The 23872-nt window shown below is 42.1% G+C and overlaps 1 protein-coding gene across 2 annotated transcripts in view; it reads left to right on the top strand.

The window, feature by feature from the left end:
* LOC147701133 (sialic acid-binding Ig-like lectin 13) overlaps nt 1-23872 on the top strand; it is a 559755-nt gene that overhangs the window by 111637 nt on the left and 424246 nt on the right. For both annotated transcript variants that reach the window (XM_086929903.1, XM_086929904.1), the window contains exon 2: nt 14032-14219. In XM_086929903.1, the coding sequence (XP_086786029.1) occupies nt 14177-14219 (43 nt within the window). In that variant the 5' untranslated portion in view covers nt 14032-14176. The remainder of the gene's footprint in view (nt 1-14031; nt 14220-23872) is intronic.

The raw sequence follows: 23872 nt of genomic DNA, 5'->3' as shown, positions 1-23872 counted from the left end.
CACCCTTTTACAACGCCTCAGAAACATCGGAATCCAAGGAAAAGCACTGGAATGGATCACCTCGTTCCTCACCGGAAGAACCCAGAGAGTCCGCCTCCCACCATACAAGTCCGAGGCCTCTAAAATCATCTGCGGCGTACCACAAGGATCCTCACTCAGTCCCACCCTCTTCAACATATACATGAGCCCCCTTGCGGCCATCGCCCGCCAACACAACCTCAACATCATCTCTTACGCGGACGACACTCAACTGATCCTTTCTCTCACCAAGGACCCCAGCACCGCCAAAACTAACCTACACGAAGGAATGAAAGAAGTCGCCGAATGGATGAAACAAAGCCGTCTGAAACTGAACTCAGACAAAACAGAAGTCCTCATCTTAGGCACATCCCCCTCTGCATGGGACGACTCCTGGTGGCCGGAAGCCCTTGGAAAAGCACCCATCCCGACAGACCACGCACGGAACCTTGGCGTCATCCTGGATTCTTCACTCTCAATGAACAGACAAGTCAGCGCCGTATCCTCTTCCTGCTTTAACATTCTTCGCATGCTCAGAAAAACATTTCGCTGGATCCCCTCCGAAACAAGGAAAACAGTCACCCACGCTCTAGTCACGAGCCGACTGGACTACGGAAACACCCTCTACGCAGGTACCACCGCTAAACTCCAGAAGAAACTACAACGTATCCAAAACGCCTCAGCCAGGCTCATATTAGACATCCCACGCAACGAACATATCTCTGGTCACCTTAAAGACCTCCACTGGCTATCCGTCAATAAGAGGATCACTTTCCGACTGCTTACCCACGCACACAAATCACTCTACGACATCGGACCAGATTGCCTCAACTCTCGACTGTCCTTCTACACCCCCTCCCGCCAACTTTGCTCTTCCAGCCAAGCCTTCGCCAATGTACCTCGCATCAACAAGACCACCATGGGAGGCAGATCCTTTTCATACCTGGCTGCCAAAACATGGAACTTACTCCCCGCCTACCTTCGCCTCACCCAGAATCACCTAGCGTTCAGAAAGCAGCTTAAAACGTGGATATTTGACAAATAATCCTCCTCCCCTTCCTAAGCGCCTTGAAACCCTCTGGGTATGTAGTGCGCTATACAAATTTTATGACTTGACTTGACTTGACTAGATGGTGGTCTGAAGGTGGTGGCCGTGGTTTTTCTCGTGTACTCCTCTTTCTTATGAAAAAAATGTTTCAACCTTATCTTTCTAAAGAATTGTTGGAGTTCTAATTTGATGCTGAATGTATCTGGGGGAATTGTTGGTACGAATTATAAGCCTTTGGCCAAGATGTCTTGTTCTGCTGTACTGAGGGTGTAGTTTGATAAATTCAATACTGGGTCCTTGTTTTGGGTCACTACCAAGGTGGCTCCATCTTTTGATATGTTTTGGTCTTGGGTTGTATGGTCATGGTGGTTTCCGGACGTCACTGGATTCCCTTGTGTGCCTTCATTTTGTCTTGTTGTTATCTGGTTCCATTGTATGTTCTCAATGTCTACTGCTCTTGGTCTGTATGGTTGAATTCCCTCTATTGGTTCCGTCCTCATGTTTCTCGCAGTCTCGTCACTAACGCTTGTATTTACCAGCGGTAGGTTTGGCGTCTTGTGCTTATCTCCCCATGGTTTTGTGGTGGTTGTGTCTGGAATCGGACCCTGGTGTTGTTTTGGCGGTTGCCTGTTCCCCTGTTCCATCTTGTAGGGCGACTCCAATTCGGGTCTCGGTTGTTCCAAGTGGGATCCCCTAAAAAAGTCTGTTGGGGTCCGAATGGGTCCTGATATTGTGGGGCTCTGGATTGACCTCCCGCCGGGTATCCTCTTGTTGATTGATGCGGTTGCGGTGGTTGGAACCCTCTTGTATCCGAGCTGGTGCTAGCTCCCTCTGATTCGCTGTCTTGCCCACTCCCAAAGGAGGAGTTGGAAAAGGTGGTATATCTCCTGTTCGACTGTTTGTTCCGATGGGTATAGTAGCCTTGTGAGTCTTGGATGTAATAATCGTCACTCACGTAAGGGTAGGTTAATTTTTTGTCATAAGCCTTGATGTCTTTTGCCAACTTGTCCAGTTTTTTATGTAGGGTGATGGTTTTAAATTCCGCCGTTGCTTTTTCTGCTTTCTCCAAAGCCTCTCTTGCGTTTTTCAGGGATTTATCATCAGCGATCTCTTTCTTTAGATCCGCAATTTCCTGGGTTAGCTTTTTTACATACTCCAAGGCAGTTTCCACCCCTAACACCATCCAATGTCTGCTGCAATTGTTTGCAACAAAACTGAAGCCTTCACGGAATTTCGGTATTTCTATAAAAATTCCGGGCTCATTACGTAATTGTAAGCCTTTCGGTATGATATTCTCCTGCAGGTACTTTGTTAGAATGTGTCCATGCAGGCGTGTGCGAATCTATTTCTTTTCAAGTCCCTCCAAGCGTGACAGTTTATCATTTAATGTGGTATCTATTGGTGTGACCCCTGAGCCCAGGAAGTCAAACTCCGCTTGTTCAGCTATTAGTTTCTTAATGTACTCCTCTGTGTACGAAAGTGTTTCCTTTTCAGACATATTATTCCACTAATATTTTGAGGCAATAAATGTTAAAAAGAACCCTCGCAAGTGTGCACCTGCTCTAGTAGACCATTACATGTAATGGGGTGACCCTGTAACCCTCAGAACCTGGGTGGGTAATAGAACAATGATAATGGTTCTGTCGGACTGAAATACACAGTAATATAGTATTTCCTGGTTTGTTACTCACAACATCCGTCCCTATAAGGGTACAACGATAGCGGTACCTATACCAATATGAAACAGAACACACTGACCACACTGACCACAATGAAGATTAGAGTAAAGTTTTAGTCATATACTTTTATCTTCTCTGAATTGTATTAAAACATTAATTATAGCTGTCCAGACAAACACAAAACATATATACTGCATACATTTTGAGTAGGACTCATATACATTTAAAACAACACACAAAATTGTCAAGTCACAAAAGAGCAATAATCCACTATATAGGCTTGACAGTCTTTTCAATAGAATTAGAAATGTAATGTTGCCCGTCCACCACTAGATGGTGGGCTCCACTCAAGCACTGCCAACAGTATTAGCAGTGGAGTGAAGATTAATTGACACGTACGTGCTCGAATCACGGCTACCACGCAGGGTTAAGAAGGAGCTAGAAACAGAGCCGGTTGGCAGATCCGGTTTTCAGAAGGAAGGAGTTAGACCGTGACACCTGTTTTACATGTGAGTACAAACGAGGAATAGAGATAGTGTCACGCCAAACATGCAGTTTGCATACTCACCATCTTTTAAATAACTTAGGGTGGTTAAAATCATGTCCATTTTTGTCAAATGGCTCCACTGTAGGGCTCATGCGGGGTAATCATGTTCTGACCTTTCATGAGCATGAACCATGTGGGACTGGCCGCCGCACCACACCACACCCGTTAAATGCCCAAATTGAATGATGCCACTCGTATTGCAGGGCCGGGTCCCGTGCTTTTTTAAAGGTTAAAATCACGTCCATGTTTACTAATTGGCATCACTGTAGGGCCCACGCAGGGTAATCACGTTCCGACCGAACATCAGTAGTAACCACTTGGGACAGGCCAACCGACACCCTTGAATGCCCATCTGAATAATGCCACTCGTATTGCATGGTGGTGTCTTGTGCTATTTTAATCACAGTACAGAGATGTTGGCCACCACGGAGACCAAACACCTGGTTTAAGATTAAGAACTACCAGTACTTTTTTTAAAATCAAATCTGCATGTCTAAGCACTGGTTCTTCACTCGCAATTCATTGTAACCTCTCCTTCAAATAAATGGGACAGGGACACGCATGGCAATAAAATGCAGGGATGCAGGGTACAATCCTTAATTAATGGTAAACACCTCCCCCTTTTTCAGATCACAGACACAACACCTTACCGATCGTGTCAACGCTGTATAAATAATCAATACAGAGGTATGTACACACACAGGAACAGTCTTTACATATATCAGTTCCTTACTGTGATAAGCCGAGGTTGTTAGGCTTTTAATGTGAGTAGTGATCATCACAATCTTGTATCATAGATCTAAGAATTATTCCGATATTGGCTGAGTCGGCGGATCACCAATACTACGTATATAGGACCAGGTACCCAAGAGAAGCTGAGGTCCGGAAAAGGTGAGCATAGCTTGTGCTATCACCTTTTGTGCTTAGTTCCACTGACCCCCGTTTGACACATGTCCATTATGTTCATAGGCTGTCCCACAACCGTACAGTCCTGATGAAGACCCGCCCCTGATGCGCACAACCAGCACATTGCCCCCCAGGGTCGAAACGTCGACGCATTTTCTCTATTGTGAAATAAACTTTATAAAATCTACTAGGAACCAAGAATTGATTGATATGCCTAGTGGATTATTGCTCTTATAGTTGATGCTACTAATAATTTTGTGACTTGACAATTTTGTATGTTGTTTTAAATGTATATGAGTCCTACTCAAAATGTATGCGGTATATATGTTTTGTGTTTGTCTGGACAGCTATAATCAATGTTTTAATACAATTCAGAGAAGATAAAAGTATGTGACTCAAACTTTACTCTAATCTTCATTGTGGTCAGTGTGGTCAGTGTGTTCTGTTTCATATTGGTATAGGTACCGCTATCGTTGTACCCTTATAGGGACGGATGTTGTGAGTAACAAACCAAGAAATACTATATTACTGTGTATTTCAGTCCGACAGAACCAATATTATTGTTCTGTTAATATGTAACCAAGTAACTGCCATTAGGCGCAGTTTTAAACAATATATATACATTGTTTGCCTTAAGGGCATGGCTTTAAAGGACAAAACTTCTGGTTCCAGTTGCACTCCCAATGCTTAATTTGTAACCTCACAACTGCTGGGGCTTTTATTAGGCAGCAGCCTAAGACAAAATACTTTCTATTTTAGCCTGCCCACCAGGCAGTGCACAGCTTGTGTTGATTGGAAGTGAGTGGGCTTTTAAGGACAAAACTTCTAACTGTACGAGCTCGGAAACTAGGTTCCATTCTCAAATGTTGCTCAATAGGGTGTGATTTTGGACATGGCCTTTTGTTCCCTACACGCAGTCAAAATAAGGTGTCCTGGACTGCAGATTAAGTATTTCTGTTGTTTATTAGGTGCTGCTGTTGCGGTACAGATATCACCAGCTGATATTTAGAACTACACTCTCCCTATATTTAAAACACCACTATATATTATAAAGCATGGTAACCCACAATCATGATTGGTTTTACTATTAAAACACGGTAACCTAGATTATATATTGGTTTCACTAATTTATAAACCATGCAGTCCCTATTTGTCGTATTTCATTCATATGCTAAATAGAGCTCGAGAGTGCAACCAAATGTTTTTCTAAATCTGTGCCTTTCAACTGTATTATGATTCAGAAAAGGGGGTGGTGATGAACAGAGTGTCTGAATTAAGCAGACCACTCTTACCCAGTCCAAAGATCAGGGCTTGATCCATCACCGTTATTTATCTCACTGCACCATCCCAGCTCAGAACCTGGCTATATGCAAATCAGTCTGTCCCTGGCCCAGTGCATCATGGGAACAGGGCAGACTAAACTACCAAGCCAATTCTTCACCAGAAAGGAGACAAGCTACCGGGGACCGGTTTCTGGCATTTCAGCCGTCTTCGGCCCGGCTTGCTTGAATCCTGATGGTGCAGTGAGAAAGGGACTCATGTCTGAGTATACCCTGCCACACCTATAGTGGCAAAAAATGATTCAGAAAAGGGGGTGGTGATGAACAGAGTGTCTGAATTAAGCAGACCACTCTTACCCAGTCCAAAGATCAGGGCTTGATCCATCACCGTTATTTATCTCACTGCACCATCCCAGCTCAGAACCTGGCTATATTCAAATCAGTCTGTCCCTGGCCCAGTGCATCATGGGAACAGGGCAGACTAAACTACCAAGCCAATTCTTCACCAGAAAGGAGACAAGCTACCGGGGACCGGTTTCTGGCATTTCAGCCATCTTCGGCCCGGCTTGCTTGAATCCTGATGGTGCAGTGAGAAAGGGACTCATGTCTGAGTATACCCTGCCACACCTATAGTGGCCAAAAATGATTCAGAAAAGGGGGTGGTGATGAACAGAGTGTCTGAATTAAGCAGACCACTCTTACCCAGTCCAAAGATCAGGGCTTGATCCATCACCGTTATTTATCTCACTGCACCATCCCTGCTCAGAACCTGGCTATATGCAAATCAGTCTGTCCCTGGCCCAGTGCATCATGGGAACAGGGCAGACTAAACTACCAAGCCAATTCTTCACCAGAAAGGAGACAAGCTACCGGGGACCAGGTTCTGAGCTGGGATGGTGCAGTGAGCTAAAAAACGGTGTTGGATCTATCCCTGATCTCTTGACTGGGTGAGAGTATTGTGCTTAATTCAGAAACTCTATCCATCACCACCCCTTGTTGTTAAATATTTTGTCCACCATAAGCGTGGAAGGGTATACTCAGATGTGAGTCCCTTGCTCATTGCACCATCAGGATTCAAGCAAGCCGGGCCGACGACGGCTGAAATGCCAGAAACCGGTCCCCGGAAGCTTGTTTCCTTCCTAGTGTAAGAATTGCCTTGGTAGTTTGGTTTGCCCTGTTCCCATCATGCACTGGGACAGGAACAGACTAATTTGCATATAGCCAGGTTCTGAGCTGGGATGGTGCAGTGAGCTAAAACATGGTGTTGGATCTAGCCCTGATCTCTTGACTGGGTGAGAGTATTCTGCTTAATTCAGAAACTCTATCCATCACCACCCCTTGTTGTTAAATATTTTGTCCACCATAAGCGTGGAAGGGAATACTCAGATGTGAGTCCCTTGTTCATTGCACCATCAGGATTGAAGCAAGCCGGGCCGACGACGGCTGAAATGCCAGAAACCGGACCCCGGAAGCTTGTTTCCTTCCCAGTGTAAGAATTGGCTTGGTAGTTTGGTTTGCCCTGTTCCCATCATGCACTGGGACAGGAACAGACTAATTTGCATATAGCCAGGTTCTGAGCTGGGATGGTGCAGTGAGCTAAAAAACGGTGTTGGATCTAGCCCTGATCTCTTGACTGGGTGAGAGTATCCTGCTTAATTCAGAAACTCTATCCATCACCACCCCTTGTTGTTAAATATTTCAACTGTATTATAGCACATTTTATTTTGTGCTTTTTGTTTTTTATATACAAACAGATAGCTTTATCTTTTACTTCTGTTTTTATTACATTCCCTGCAATAACCTTCTGAAGCACTGTTAGTTAAAATAGGAGTACAGCTCCAAATGTATTCTACCTAAAGTATTTCTGTTGATTGTTAGGTGCTGCTGTTGAGCACCAGAAACCACCAGCTCATAATTTGCACTGCCCTTTCCCTATGTTTAAAACACAACTACATAGTATAAAGCACGGTAGCCTAAATTCAATATTGGTTTCACTATTAAAGCAAGGTCGCACGACCTGTGTAAATATGAAGGGAATGTGCTTTAAAGGACAAAACGCCTGGCTCCAGGTGCACTCCAATGCCTAATTTGTAACCTTACAACTGCCAGGTCTTTTATTAGGCAGCAGCTTAAGACAACCTACTTCTTTTTAAGCCTGCTTAACAGGCAGCACACAACTTGTGTTAATAGGACCTGAATGTGCTTTCAAGGACAAAACTTCTAATTGTACGAGCTCGGAAACCAGGTTCCATTCTCAAATGTTGCTCAATAGGGTGTGCTTTTAGACAAAGCATTTAATTTCCCTACATGCAGTAAAAATACAGGTGTCATGGACTGCAGATAAATAAATTCTGTTGATTTTTAGGTGCTGCTGTTGAGCACCAGAAACCACCAGCTCATATTTAGCACTGCACTTTCCCTATTTTAAAATACCACTACATATATAAAGCACGGTTTGAGTGTCATATTTTGTGCAATAGCATGTAACTTTGGACAAAGCAATTGATCTCCCCACATTTTTTCAAGTTGAACATAACAATGTTGTGTAGAAGACTGAATTAGGTGGTCTGTGGTTTTTTTTGGTGTATTGAGAGAACAGCACACATTGCATCTTTAATGGGCTACACAACTTACTTTTTAAAATAAAGTCCTGCTTTAACTTTATGGTATGCTTTAGTAAGTTAAATGCATCATTGTGGCTTAATGTAATATATTTTGTGTGGAGTGGTGTAGCTCACTGGTTAGAGGTGGCAGACCCGGAAGCCGAGAACAGCTCGGGACCAGGGTTCAATTCCTGACGCGACAGGGTCGTGGACCAGGGTCAGCGGACTCGATAATTCTTGCCTCGGTGCCTACTCTAACCAGGGGTCACACTCGGCAACTCTGGGCATTAGCTTGCCTTCTCTCTACAATGGCCCCACACATTCGCCGGGGATGCCTGGTTTCACCTTGGAGATACCCAGTAGGGACCATCTCACAGGGATAGCCAGGACGGGTTCCCCAGCGGTCTACAGTGCCACGACGCCTCAGGGCAGCAGTGCGCTTTACAAGACACATGCATACATACATAAGATGGTGACAAACATCAAAATATATGTAAATATATTTAAAGCAAACAAATCTGGAGCTGTTTTTAGGAAGCAGCTTTGGCCACATACTTTTTTCCCCTTTGAGTTTATCATCCTGTTGTTTTCTGTAGGTTACTGATCTGCATTCCACAGATGCGGTAGAGAAAAGATTTCGATCTTTACAACAAGGCTTCTTTTCACTTCGGTAGGTCCTCCTGGTTTCCTTTCACAATTGTAGGACACATACTAAGTTTTCACACAACAGCAGACTTTTAGCCTTCTTTTTATTCCAGAACAAACAACAATACACTAGGATTTATTCACACCGCTACACAAGGCAGCGTAAAAACAATATTTTTGAGCTGCACCTTTGTAACTTTCAACTTATACTCCAGCTTTCGTACATTTATAGTTTTTTTTAAATTAGGCAGATACATTGCTTTGGCTCATCTCAATATATTTTAATGTCCTTCAGTAAAATAAACAAGCATTTGCAATGCAATAGGTCTCGCCTTTACGTGAGTCTGAGCTATTAACCGAAGGACATTATAATATGTTGAGCTGAGCCAAATCAATGTATCAGCCTAAAATAAATAAAATCTATACATGTACCATAAAGCTGGAGAATAAGTTTAAAGTTCTCTTTATACCTATTCCTGAGCCTGCTGATAAGTGTCCGAGTCTCCTCCTACCTAACCCTAAAGCCTGGGACTTGGAAATACCCTCAGTTATTTTTGCTGGAAATCCAACAGAAGACAGAGATCAAGCTGCCAACCTGATCCACAAAGCGAGCTCCCACTATGTCCTTCTCCACAACAGCAAATTCAGCAGGCCGGCTTCTGAGTGACATCCAACAACATTGACCCCTCTCTGGCTAAAACCTGCAGCCTTGCCCTGCTGAAGGAATCCAACTTCCAGAAAAGAGCCTAAGGACCTGATTTAGAGTTTGGCAGAGAGGATAGTCCATTGCAAAGGCAAGAGAATACTATCTCTGCCGAACTGAAGGTCCAACCCCTCATTTAGAATCAGGCTTACCTCCAGGGCCTTCTTTTTTGTGAGGCCTTGCTTCACTTTTACACTGCTGATGCGTCACTTTTTGTGACACATTGGCGGTTTAAAAATTTTGCCATGTTGCGCCCTATTTACAAAGTGATGCATCTAGGCAGATGTGTCACTTTGTAAACACCTGCGCCACAATATACGTTCACCGGGTATAATGTATGCAGGGTGTGCATTCCCCCGCAAAATGCCTTGTAGAAGTGGCGCTTTGAAATCTCTGAGATTTCAGTGAACCACTTCTAGGACGTCATTCCATCAATAACTTACGCCTGCCTCATTGCAGCCATAAGGCTGATGCCGGCCTTTTCACATGAGGCAAGCATTATGTGAAACGAAAAATTTCTGGAGTTGTGTTTGATTTCAGACACCCCCCAGCAATGTGTCACATTTGTGCCTACAGATACGTCAGAAATACTGTTGTATCTGTAAATCCTTGCAACATGATGCGCCATGCAGTAAATAAGACGTATCTGTCATGTCCCAAGGAGGGCACAGTGAAAACTGTTGCATCACTGTTTTCAAGCAGCGATGCAACAGTTTTCATAAATAAGCCCCTCAATATTTTCACAGTGGAGACTACTCAGACTACATCGCCGACATACACATCCAATGAACCGAAAGAGTAAGAGCAAACAGCTTTTGCTATTTGTCCACCTGCTCTATTTAAAATGGGCAAACAAATGGCATGTTTTTGCTGTCCATCACTGCCAGGTAAAACCTGGTTGTAAGAGGGCAAACTTCAAAATGACCCCCATCTCATAGAATAAAACTCCCATGAAGAGGGGGGTCATTGATTTTTTATTTTTAAAAACCAAACCCAGCATTAGAACAGAGCCATCCAGCAAGCTTTAACCCTTTCCATGCGTCGGACGGCCCCCAGCCGTCCAACGTGGGCGTATGCGGAGGACGGCTAGGGGCCGTCCTAACCCCACACACTTATTATTTTGCCTGCGGTGGAATACGTATAGCGGTCAACAGGTTAAATGCATTGATTGGAACAGCAGTGATGGAGGTTCCTGTCAATGCACAAAATGTCTACTGGGATTGCGGGCATCTCTAAATTTGGCAGGTGGTAGCTCCCTCATATTGCCCAGTTATAGTAAATCCCATATGCCAAACACTAAATCAGACTCAAAGTCGTAAGGTAAAATTCTTCTCCAGATCCGGAGCTGACTATCAACCGATGGACGTCTAAGTGTTCCTGGGCATGAACACCAGACATATCTCACTTGCAGCTTTTCCCACCTTCATCGATGGCTTCACCAAGACCTCATCATTCGCCAACCCATCGTCAACGACCTCTTCTTCGGATCCAGCCTGAAACCTAGCCCAGCTAAGAACTCAACATTCTCAAAAAATGTAAAAAGTCCAAATAAATGTTTTTGACTAAGTTCTGCCTGGTCCTTGTACCCCATCCGTTTCCCATCTTGCCTGGCCTTAATTTTGCCTTTGTCACGAACTAGCATGACCAGTTGCCCCACCATTGGTGCGTTGTGCTTTTTGGTGTCAAATTTAATTCAAAATTTAAAAAAATCATATCTCAGGTTTCTCCTGTTGGTTGATTTGTCATCAATTGGAATTTGTTTTTTATTGTTATGTGTTTGCGTTTAAACTGTTATGGTGCTTTTAAAATAAGCCTGTGTGCTCTGTGCCACAGCTACCAGCTTGGGTCTAAATGACTACAATCTTTACTGGCGCACAGACCAAGAGACTCATAGGGGCAAAGCTTTGGCAGTCTTCCAACCTCCCTATTACAATTAGGGCAGTTGGACGCAATTGTTGTGCTGCAGCTGCATGAGAACTGCAATTCCCTGGCTGTGTTGTAGCGGTCAGTAGGTCACAAAATACTTGGCAGGTCTGCAGCAGTCCAGCCAAGCATATCATGGGTTTCTTCTCTGTCATGGCTTTCATGTTGGTTCCTCCTGGATTAAAACTGTGGCAGAGACGAAACAGGGCGCCCTTGTGCCTCTGCACAATGGGGTACATGCAGGAGGGAACAACATGTCCCCCCTGTGTACATGCTCCCCAGTTCCTGCATGGTATGGACATTATAGTCCATGCCATGCAGGAACTGTTTTTTGTATTCCCATTGTGGGGTCCATTTTCAGGGCACCGCTGTGGACATGTAAAAAAATCCCACCAGGCATAAGAAATACTTGTGATCGGGAAGTCTGCCAGAACACAGGTTTGGTGTTGCGGCAGCATGGTCGACCTGGAGCCGCACCGCTAAATGTTTAATCAGACACTATGCGAATTGACCTAATAGCGCATCAGTCAGTTAGCATATTTTGATACACGTAAAAAAAAATGGTGCTTCATTTGCAAGCTCTTTCGTGATCAGTATCCTAGTTCATCCCAAGTTATACACTACTTAATCTGATGACCCCAATAGCAACACTAATAGTAAAACGTATTTTTAACTAATCTTCACTAATCTCAGAAACACAACTGCAGGAAAAAAATTGGCCAATCCTTATAAAAGTATCCCAGATTGTATTTCTTTCTTGCTACTGACCTCTGTGGAAAATACCACTATTGATGAGAGAGTACAATGAGAAAAGAAACTGGACACAAACTTCCATAGTTTTCATGTAAGAGAAAATCTACTAAAATAGCAATCCTTGGTCTTATTTGACAGCCTAACTCCAAACACAGATACAAGCTAGTGGCATGCATAAATCATAATATTCCTTCATGTAAGATTTGGAATTACTACAAAATTTCAACTTTTGTATGCTTACTCTTGGGCGATTGTCCTCATGTGGTAGTTTGAACTGAGTGTATACCTCAATCATAAAACTCACAAGAGACACTGTTGACTTTTAGCATCAATGAGGCTCAAGTAATCAAATCTGGGGCAAATTTATAAAAAAAAACTGGCACAATGCAGCATAGCAAGTCATTGGGAAAGGGCAGGAACACACTGTATTTAAGGCATATGGAGCATTCCTGACTTTTCTCCCTGTGTTGGCGTACAACGTGCTGCCTAGCACCAATGCAGGCAACCTTGCACCGTGGTGCAAGGGTGCTTGCGTTGCATGCATGATTGTTTTTGTACAGGAAGGTACACCTTCCTCCAGAAAAACAATCCAGAGAGGCATATTCCTCTTTCTATGTGTGCTACAAAATATAATATAAAACAAAAATAAAGATATTTTTCCTCATTACTCCTCTCCAAAGTGGTTTTGCGTGGCTTAAAAAATCTGATTTAGAGACTAGCGTTACCCAGATACCACATTGCATAGTGCAAACATGACCACAACACTCTCATAATTATACCCTTATGTGTATAAACTAAAAATTGTTTGTTGAGGCTCCACCAACTGTAATCATATTTAACTTGTAAACAACTCAATTATTATAGTTTGTTAGGTTTTACAGTACATACAGAGAGTGATAGTCATGTCAAATGTTTAAGGATCCATATTAAATAACATTTCAGCCGCCATGTATTTTTGAACAGTCCCTTCACTTATTCAAAGCTTAAGGAAAAGTTGGGCGATTGACTTAAGGACAAGTTGGGCGATAGACTTTGAAATGTGTTTGGTTATGATGTAGGTTTTTTCATGGGAAAATTCCTATGGATTTGAAAGCCTGAGGCAAACGCTCATTAAGTTATGGAATCAAAAGGCCCCAGCCCTCAAGCAGCAAATTATTTCTGTTTCTGTTCCTTGCTTGGGATGTAAAACGGAGATGGAACTGCAACATGTACACTCGCTCCAGAAATGGTATCTGTTTACTTTGGCACAGATGCTGACAGCAGTTGTGCATGATGACTGGCTGGTCTCACTGGACTTCAGATTACCTGGGCATCAGAACCAAATGCAATTTAGTGGTAATATAAGACCATTATCACTGAGTGTGCCTTACTTGTCCTTGGTTATTTAGGACTTTTTAATCTATGTTCACATTAAAATAACAAACATTCCCTACATCCACTGAAAATAACTCTTTAGAGGATATTCTCAACAGCTAAATGGCCAGACACTTTAATTCCAAATACAATTACCACTATTTTATTTGGGATAATGCAGAATTTCCAAGCTAGTGTCCGCATTGTGAGGCGTGGTAGGCTTGTGCAGGGAAAGTCAACAATGGCTCCCAGGTGTAGAGAAAAATTGCGTCACTTTCAGAATTGTTATTGCAAAACAGAAAAAATGTTGCCAGGCATTACACTTTTCCAAAAGAGCTCCTATAGTAATCCATAATAACTTTAAGCAGTCACTTGCTCTCGTGATACATGCAGTTCACAAAACAGCTGCCCTTCCAATGGACATCACAATACACATACATCACATTTTAAGATCCATGTCTGAATGAGCTGATCAAATGTATTTATTATGTGGTTGCTGTTTTGCTACATTTATTCTTGTGTGTCAAATTATTACAGTATTAAAGAGCACTTTTATAATATTTACCTCCTTAGATCAACCCACTGGAATTATTTGGTGTATCAGGAAAATGTGATGCCTTTACACCTTTCCAGGAAATACAGTTCCCTGTCGGAGTACAAGTACCCTATTGAAATTAACAAATCTGGCAATACCTGAATTATCTATGATAGTCCAAATATGGGATTGGTGAGGCTGCTTCTGATGTTGTTTCTTTGGAAAGGTAAGTGTGGAATACCAATCTTCAATACGCTTATATATAATTTTGGGGGGAAAACACATATTTAGCATGTCATCTGAATTCCTAGGGAGTGTCTTTTTATTGTCATCCTGGGTAAGGAATACCATTGTTTAATACCTTGTGAAGCACTTGAACAATGCAGGTGACTTGTCAATAAGTCTCCTTTTACTCACTTGAATGCATTTTTCATTTGGCTGCATGTTCCTTTACGTTGTAATAAAAACACTATCTAAATCCCTTGCTGCTTAAAATCTTTAATGTTCATGATACAAGTAATACCTTACGGCCCTAGACATTCCTAACTCCTTTAAAAAATAAGCCCATCACAGCAACGTTATCAATGCAACCAATAAGTGGTTCAGCAGGGAACTTGCTGAAATGGAGTGGGCTGGTCAAACATCTAACACAACAGAACCCTCTACAATACAACAGAGAGACTGCCATGCTTAAAACTCAGTGAGGAATCAAGTTGTACAAAGGACATCTTGAACAATTGATTAATCACAATGTTTTGAAAAGTAAACAACTCACACCTAAATTACACTGCAAAGACCTACTTGAGTTTATTGAATCCAATATTGCCAACATTTATGGCTTAAACTCTAGCTCTCAACTACTTAATCAAACTTTCTTGGCAATTCTGTCACAGTCAGCTTTCACATTTGCATGCAAACTCTGGAGACAGGTAAGAAGCTAAGTCTCAGCACTAACATAAAACTCACCAATAGCTCCATGCTTATTGTCATGCTTTGGAGAACTCCCCCATCTTCTGTGGTGGACTCTATGAACAGGATAAATATGAGAGGGCATAGGTAAGATGGGGACCAAGTGAAAGAACTGGTCTGAATCTGCAACCCTGGCCCAACCACTGCCAAGTCCTTCACCTTCTCCTGAAGCACACAGAGATGGTTCACTTCACTGGGGGCTCCTTGTGGCACCTGGGGTGCCCTCTGATGTTTATGAGGGTCTTTCTGAATCACCGGTGCCTGAAATGCTGAGTGGGCCTGGCAGCCACCACGCTCTTAGTTTGGTGGCTGCCATGGAGGGCACCCTTGGACTTCCTAGGCCATATCTGCAAGATCTTTCCCGAATCACTGACAGAATATCGACGTCAACAATATCAACGTTAAAAATATCAGAGCCGAAATATTGATGTCAAGAATATTGACATCCTATCTACATTATGCTGAATACAAAAATATTGATAAAACAAAATCGTTGTCAAAAATATCGCTGTTAAAAATAACGTTTTTTAAAGGTTCAAAAGTTATGTAAAATAAAGTAAATAATATATATAATTAAAATAAACATAGTAGGGAAAGTGTTGGATAGCATAGGGGTAAATATTACTATTCCAACTCCAAAGAGTATAACAGTAGGGAAAGTGTTGGATAGTGTGGGGGTAAAAATTACCATTCCCAATCCAGAGAGTGCAACAGCAGGGAAAGTTTTGGATAGCGTATGAGTAAAAATAACTTACTACTAATTTAAAAAACATGTGTTTAATAAATACATTTTTATTATTAACTAACAATAAATTAATTAACAATGCCAATGAATAATTACTTAAAAATAATTACCAATTAATAATGTATTAACAATTAAATGTATGATAAATACAATTTAATAATAATTATTAAAAATTAATTACCAAATAATAATTGAATAGAAAACAATTAATTTTCAATACCAAAAAGCAATAATTATAAAAATGTTTTAGCAATTAATAATACATTAACAATACATTATTGATAAATACCAATAAATAATAATTAATCACAATTAATTACCAATTATTACTTGATTAACAATGTATTACTTTCCAAAACAAAAAATATTAATTATTCAAAAGGTATCACCAAATAATTATTAATTAAAAATACATTAATTATCAATTCTCAACAACAAAATAAATAATGATTTAATTACAATTAAATTACTTCCCACTCTTTTGCCCTATAAACTCACAATGCACTTCAATAATAAATGAATACACAGAGGGGCCGATTCCAATTCAGTAAAATCCAATCCTAAACGCCAAACAGAGCGTTTTTCCCGTAAGATTCATACACAGAACCATACCCGTACGTACGATGTAGTACGATGTGTACTCAATGCAGTTCTCCGTACGAATCGTACAAAAGACCGTACGATTCAAGACACCGTATGGATGGCACTCGGAACACGCAGTATGCGATGTTCATACGGATCACAGCAGCCTTTTACAACCCAGCAAGTACGATTCGTGTGGACACCTCTCCGTACGACTCTTTTCTTACTGGAGCTGAAAACGTCCAGAAAAGCTGATTGCGCCTCGTAATGCGTACGGAACGGACCACCGGGTATGGTGCGTTCACCCCATGATTGCAGGGGTAGCGTTCATAGTGGTATGGTTCGTACACCCCATCATTGCAGGGGTACGGTTCGTAGGGGTACGGTTCGTACACCCCATCATTGCAGGGGTACATTCTTGGGGGTACGGTTCATACACCCCATGATTGCAGGGGTACGGTTCATAGGGGTACGGTTCGTGCACCCCATGGAACCGTACCCCTGCAAAGATGGGGTGTACTAACCGTACCCCATGGAACCGTACCCCTGCAATCATGGGGTGTACGAACTGTACCCCACGGAACCGTACCGTATGCTGCGTATGTGATTGTGTGGCTCTCCACACGAATTGCTCATACCCGAGGTTTCCGTACGAATCGCGTTCTCATTCCCCGGTCCGGATCATACAGCATGTTTACAATTCGTACGGTTTACTGTGAAGGTCTGTGTCGTACGGATTTTCCCTTGCTTTTAGTACGGTTCGCAACGTTTCGGTCGTATATTTTTCGTACAAATCGTACTACGCGATTCGGACAGAATTGTACGATTCGTACGTAAAGGGCTACGGATTTGAATCGTCGTACAGATCAGTTTACCGAATCGGAATCTGCCCCTTAACTTAATTACCAATTAATGAATTAATACAAATTAACTACCAATTAATACAAATTAATTGCCAATTAATAAATATTTAACATTACATTAATTATCAATACTAATAAATAAAAATGAATAATTCCTTAATTACGATTAAATTACTTCCCACCCTATTCCCCTATAAACCCACAACCCGCTACTGAACTAAAACGCAAAATGTACTTAAAAATAATTACTAATTCCTAATTTTTTTAATTAATTTACTATTATTAAATTACTTCCCGTCTTACTCCCCTATAAACCCACAACCCGCTACGGTACTAAAACGCATAATTTACTTTAAAAAGAAAAATTACTAACTTCTATTGTAAACATATATTCCAAAACTAGTACAATAATTAACAAAATATATAAACACAAAAATAAAAAATAAAATACATATATTGATATTAGCAACATCAATATTTTTCCTATGGATATTACTAACTTGAATATTAATAAAAACGATATATCTTACCAGGTCGATATTCTGGTTGTCGATATTCTTGATTTCCATATTGTGTCCTTGCAATTTTTTCAATTGATAATATTGTAGGTCAAAATTAAAAACTCAATATTTAGACTGTTTACCCTTTCCCCTGCGAGAAATGAGAATCCGATTACACCAAGGAAGGATCTCCCCTGTTTGGCAGGAAATTAACTCTGCAATTCCTAGTGCCACACATGTCCATTACAGAAATGACTCCTCTGGGTGATTGCTACTGCCTGGAGGTGCAAGCGACCTTCCTGATATTCCAGAATATAAAAACAAGGATCTCCCCTTAGAAAAAGTGGCAAGCACAGTTCATATAAGCTAAGGTCATCCCCTGGAGATTACCTTGCAGATGATCATTCAAAGTGAAATCATCCCCTGCACATTAATGAGCAAGCCAACAACACTAAAGAGCGAATTCTGGAGATGACTTAGAGAGCCCCCTTTTACTGCACACAAGACAAGCAGCATGAGCTCATTTGTAAGGGCGAGTTCGGGACTGGAGAACATCCATACAGAGTCCCCTTTCATAGCTTAGCCCCCTTTGAGTTGGGGATAAGAAAAACAGGGGGGGACTTCTGGGATGCAGTTAACCCTCACCCATAGACTCCAGAGAAGGGTTCTTGACCAGGGAAAACTTTTTCCCCCATTTCACGATTGCCAAAATGCTGAGTGCTGCTTCAGCAGACAGTGCAGCACATCAACTCCTATCAGCTTTGGGTGCCAGAGTTGAAGAAAGCGGCTGGAATTCCCCATAACAGGTAGCCAGCATACCTACACTTTAGCCTAATGCCCCTGCCTGCACATGGTACCATTTAAATTGTCCCAGGCCAATGGCTGCAGAGCCCCTCTCAACTCTGATGCAATTCACTGACCTCTAAAAACTATGTGTTCAACAAAGGGAGATCTGAAATAGAGGATTTTGCCCCATGGGAATTGAGAACAGTCTTGTCCTCCATTCACGTCCCAATAGGATGCCACATTAAAACGGGAGAGACAAAATCCTGACCAAGACCACTGACATTATACATGACTCAAGTAAAGACACTAAAGAAGGTCTGTGGTTAGTCCTGACATATCACCCTACAGACCATTGCAAGAATCTGCTGAAGTGCCTCACCCGCTCCTTAATGGAAGAGCTATTCAGCAGACTCAGGAGTCAACTTCACAACACGGAGACAGGAGGTCTCTAGAGAATTAAAGCAGCAAATCTTGACTTTGGGGGTCTAGAACAAAGAGTTTCTACGCTGGCGGATGTAGGGGATGCCAGGTAAGGGCAGCTGAGTTTTTCCGGAAAGAACGAGGAACGAGAGCTAAGTATCAATCTACAGTGGCTTCTTGAAAACGTAGAAAATAGAGTGGTCTAATATCAGAAAATAAGGCACCTTACACAATGCAGAGAAAGGGAACATCTATGTTAAGAAGACATCCTTCATGACAAAACACATCAAGCAAGCAGCCAGACGAAATCTCAAGACAAACTGCAGGACATTTTGACGTATGTGCATTACTTCAGACAGAAGGAGGCAATCATGATTGTTAGACCTGTCAGCCTTATGGTGATATTCTCCCAAATGTTTTGCCTACTTACCCCCATTTTTCTAATTATTGTTGTTGCCCTTAGGTCTCTGTGCACTTTACCACTGTTAGCCAGTGCTAAAGTGTCTGTACTCACTTCCCTAAACATGGTTAAACTGGTTTATGCCTGATTTGCATATTTAATGAACTTATAAGTCCCTTGTAGAGTTCTATACCATATAGCCAGGGCCTGTAAATTAAATGCTACTTGTGACAACACATATTGTAACACCTACTTAAGTAGCCCCTTGAAATGCGTCCCAGGTCTGCCACTGTAGCCTGAATACAGTTTTTATACGGAAAATTTGACTACGTAATATAGTCTATTTGCCAAGCCTTAAACTTCCCGTTTGTTTTAATATAGGGCACCCCTAAGGTAGGTCCTAGATAACCCATAGGACAAAGTGTGTTATAATTAGAAGGTTGGACATGTACTTTTAGGTTTTCCATATCCTGACAGTTAAAATCTCTTAAATTTACATTTCACTACTGTGAGGCTTAACTTTCCCATAGGATATGGGTCACCTTATTACATTTGAAACATGCAAACATTTGATTGAGGACAGGTGAGCATTTTATGTTTGGTATCTATGAAATTGTAATGAAAAATCATCTTTAGTAGTAAAGCTTCGCTTTAAATTACGATTTTGAAAATGCCACTTTTAAAAGTTAGCATTTACCTGCCCTAAGTCATTTGGTGCCTGCAGCCTCCCCTCGTTCACATGACTGCCTCCTATCATCTTCAACCTATACACAGAGCAGTTGGGTCCTCCACTCACAGATAATAGCATCAGTTTAATCAATATATCAATGCTACACACCTCTACTTAAATGTCTCCTCTGTTTCGGAATGCCTCAAACGCTGTCTGAGAATTATACAGACCTGGATGTCGACTGCTTATCTGAAGCTCACTTAACCCAGCTATGACAGAATTCCTGTTATTTGTCAGGATTTTTTGTTCTATGCCTAGAACAATATGCAAGATGCAGCACAAACCTGGCTCTATACCATTACCCATGACAGGTTGAAACCTCAACTTTCATCAAATGCTAAGTCATTTGGACTCACCCTGGACACTAACCTGACACTCAAGGAACACATTATCTGAAATAAACAATGAAGACCTGGTACCAGCTTTCTCTTCTAAAGAAAACCAAACCTTTTCCTCCCAAAAAAGAATTCAGAACTGCTGTTCAAGCACTGGTACTCTCACATCTGGATGGTGATAATGCCCTAACATGAACTGGCATCCCTTAAGTGCATCCTACATGCAGCAGCATGTCTCATCCAGGGCCTGACGAAATATGATGCCATCACACGCAACCTGATGGATTTCCATTAGCTGCCATTGAGAGCCTGTACCATCTTCAAAACCAGTGGCATCATTTACAAAGCTATCATGACCAGCACCTTCTCGTATCTTCAAGACAAGGTCACCATCTAGGGAGGATCTCCACACACTTGTACCCGGAACTGCATCCAACTGTAGACTAAGAAGTGTAAAAAAGAAAAAACAAGTCAACACATCTTTTTCACCCATATGCCCAAGGTATAGAATATCATCCCTATATTCATCAGGTCCCAACAATTTAGGAAAGAGTTGAAAACTAAGGGCCTAATTTATGAGACCCTAAAATGAGGCCCTACCGGCTCTATTGCACCGCTGGAAAGTCACTTTTCCAATGTTTTTTGACGTTCCGGTTGAGTAATGTGCCACTGGCATATTTATACGGCCACATAAAGTCACGTTGCATGGCTTTTCATGGCCTTGCTGGTGGTGGTCCGAGCAACATCCCTGGCTTTTTGACACTGACACAGATTTTTTCTAGAAATCCCTAGTGGAGGCGTAAGAGAGGAACATTAAAGAGAAATATCTTTCTTTCCCCTCATTTTTCCTCTTTTAATGTGTGCTGCATTGTGCAGCACACACAGAAATTGAAAAAAGACTCTTGTGATTGTTTTTGTGCAGGAAGGTTTCACATTATGACTGATATTATCCCTTTGCTACAAATTGGAAGCCAACGCCCTATAACAGCAGTCAGGCTCTTGGTCATAGAAGTGGAAGGAGAACAAGAAGAGCAAGGAAAGTGAAACAAAGCAACATTGAAGCCGATAAATGACCACCAAGAAAAGTGCATGTTTCAAATACCATTCATATTGGAACCCACACATAAACAACCAGGGCATTACATATAACAATGAGCTAGGGGATGAATGGGCTGATTCAGGTCCCAAAGAATCTCATCCATTTGAGGTCTAATTCAAATACTGTGAAGTGAAAAGAAGTAAAGTCCTGACAGTGGTTGCATACACAGGACATAGAAGGAATAACTTGTGCAGGCATAGCACCAATGTGGGTGCAGAGCCCCCTCTTACTTCCCTGTCTGCCTGTATGTGCCTCCACACCTGGGGAATATACTTTCTCTGGCCTTCATCCTTTCCATGTAGTCCAGTTCAGGTGTTGACGAGTAGATAACGTAAGATAGCTCTACACACATGACATGCACTAAGCAACTGGTTCAGGTGCTACCTCTGGCTTCCTTTTCTGTCAAAGTCAGCAAGGAGCGATGGCATCGGTGAGACTAGGATGGCAAAGTGAAATGAGGCTGGGCATAGTGCGGAGCCTACAGGTCGTGGTACAAGCACCAGCTCAGTAGCGGCAGCACGGGTCGTCGGGGAGACCAAGGATGCGGTGCGAGATACGGCAGTGCCTTCTGGGTGCCTCAAGGACACAGAGCCAGCAACAGAGTTGATAACAGAGTTGGTTTCTTTTCTACCTCTGTGAAAACTGAAACCACAGTTCCAGAGGTGGTTCCCGGAGTTCGTTGTCTTTGCAGTCCGTAAGACTTCAGAACAGGAGGCAAGCTCTACTTAAAGTCCTTGGGGATACTCAGCAACAAGTTTAAGAAAGTTCAGTCCAGCCCTTTCACGGCCCAATGCTGAATCAGCAACTGCAGGCCAACCCAACAAAGCAACAACACAGCAAAGGGGCACTGCTCCTCCTGGCAGCTCTTACAGCTCTTCTTCTTGCCAGGTTCCTTGATCAAAGCAAGTTCTAAAGTTCAAGGGGTTGGGCCCAATATTTATACTCAGTTTCCCTTGTCCTTTCTGGAAGAGAGTGTCTGTACCTAGTCAAAACCAGTTTAGTCCTTTCTGGCCCAGCTTACGGACAGGAGGTAGAAACAGCATAGTCTAAAGCAGGACAGGCCCATTCAGATACTTGGAAATCTCCGCCTACCAATCTAAATACAGCCTCGGTCTGTTCATCCCAGCACTGAGTCATCCAGGAAAGGCGGGACACACCTCGACCCCCCAGTGGCAGTCTGAAGAGAATGCACATCCCCAGCCCCTGTCACTCCAAAGCCAGATAGTCAAATCAGAAACCCAGTTTAGGCACACCGGATGGCTAAGTATGAAAATACCTACTTTCTAAATGTAGTATTTTCAAACAAAGAACATAACAATCCTATTTACTACAAAATGCAGTTTTACAGTCCAGGCATACTAAATTCCATTTCAATATCTTGACCCAATGGGAAATTATGCTTATAAGATGTTATGAGTAAACTCCAATGCTATTGTATGGAATGGTTAGACTTACCATAGTGAAAATACTCAGTAATTCACTACCAGGACATGTCATGCACACCAGTGCATGTCCTACCTTTAACATACACAGCACTCTGCAAAAGGGGTGCCTTGGGCCTACCATAGGGATGACTCACAGGTAGGAAAACAGATGTTTAGGGCCTGGCAAGTGGGTGCACTTGCCAGGCCAACATGGCAGTTACAATCTGCATGTAGACACTGCAGTGGCAGATCTGAGAACCCTTTATAGGGATCCGTGTGTGGTGGCACTATCAGTGCTACAGGACAACTAGCAGCATTTGATTTACAGTCCCTGGCACTCTCAGTGTACTTTACTAGAGACTTACTAGTAATCATGAAAACACCGATTCATAATATCATTTACGACAGGAGCACTTGCACTTTAACACTGAACAGCAATGAGAACGTGCGCAGAGACACTAAACTAGCCAAAACCGGGAGGTCAGAAAGCAAAAAGGCAAGGGAAACATACCAAAAGATGCCAGGTCTAACATTCATAGTTTGGACTTTTGTGGATTTTCCTATGTGGCTTTCCCTTACTTGCCTTTGGCCCTTTTGGATAAAGACTAACAGGGTCCCGGGAGCATAGGGAGGCTGTGGGCAAATTTGGTTTCGAAATTGCACCTCCAAAATTGTTAAAGTTCTGGGACTAAAATTGTACTTGTTTTCCTGATGAACCAGTCTTGTCTAGGCATCCAGGAATTATGTGAGTACAAATATGTCATTTTTGTAATCAGTTGACTTGCGTGTTGTGTGTGGTTTGGTTGGTTATGTGGATTGTGGTAGTATTAGTTTTGTCTTCTAGGGTTTGATTTGAATGAGACAATTGTTCTGCAGAGTGTGCAAATTGATGTATTGTCATGTTAATAGTGTTTTTGGTTTTGTGTTCTGCAAGCATAGAAACCTCAGTATATTGCAAGGTTGTGTACAAACTGCTGAAGTAGTTTTTATTTGTGTTTGGTATATTGGAATATTAATCAGATTTTT

The sequence above is a fragment of the Lissotriton vulgaris genome, chromosome 7 (assembly GCF_964263255.1).
Source record: "Lissotriton vulgaris chromosome 7, aLisVul1.2, whole genome shotgun sequence".
NCBI lineage: Eukaryota > Metazoa > Chordata > Amphibia > Caudata > Salamandridae > Lissotriton > Lissotriton vulgaris.
The sequence above is the reverse complement of the archived record's forward strand: the minus strand, read 5'-3'. Positions and strand labels throughout refer to the sequence as shown.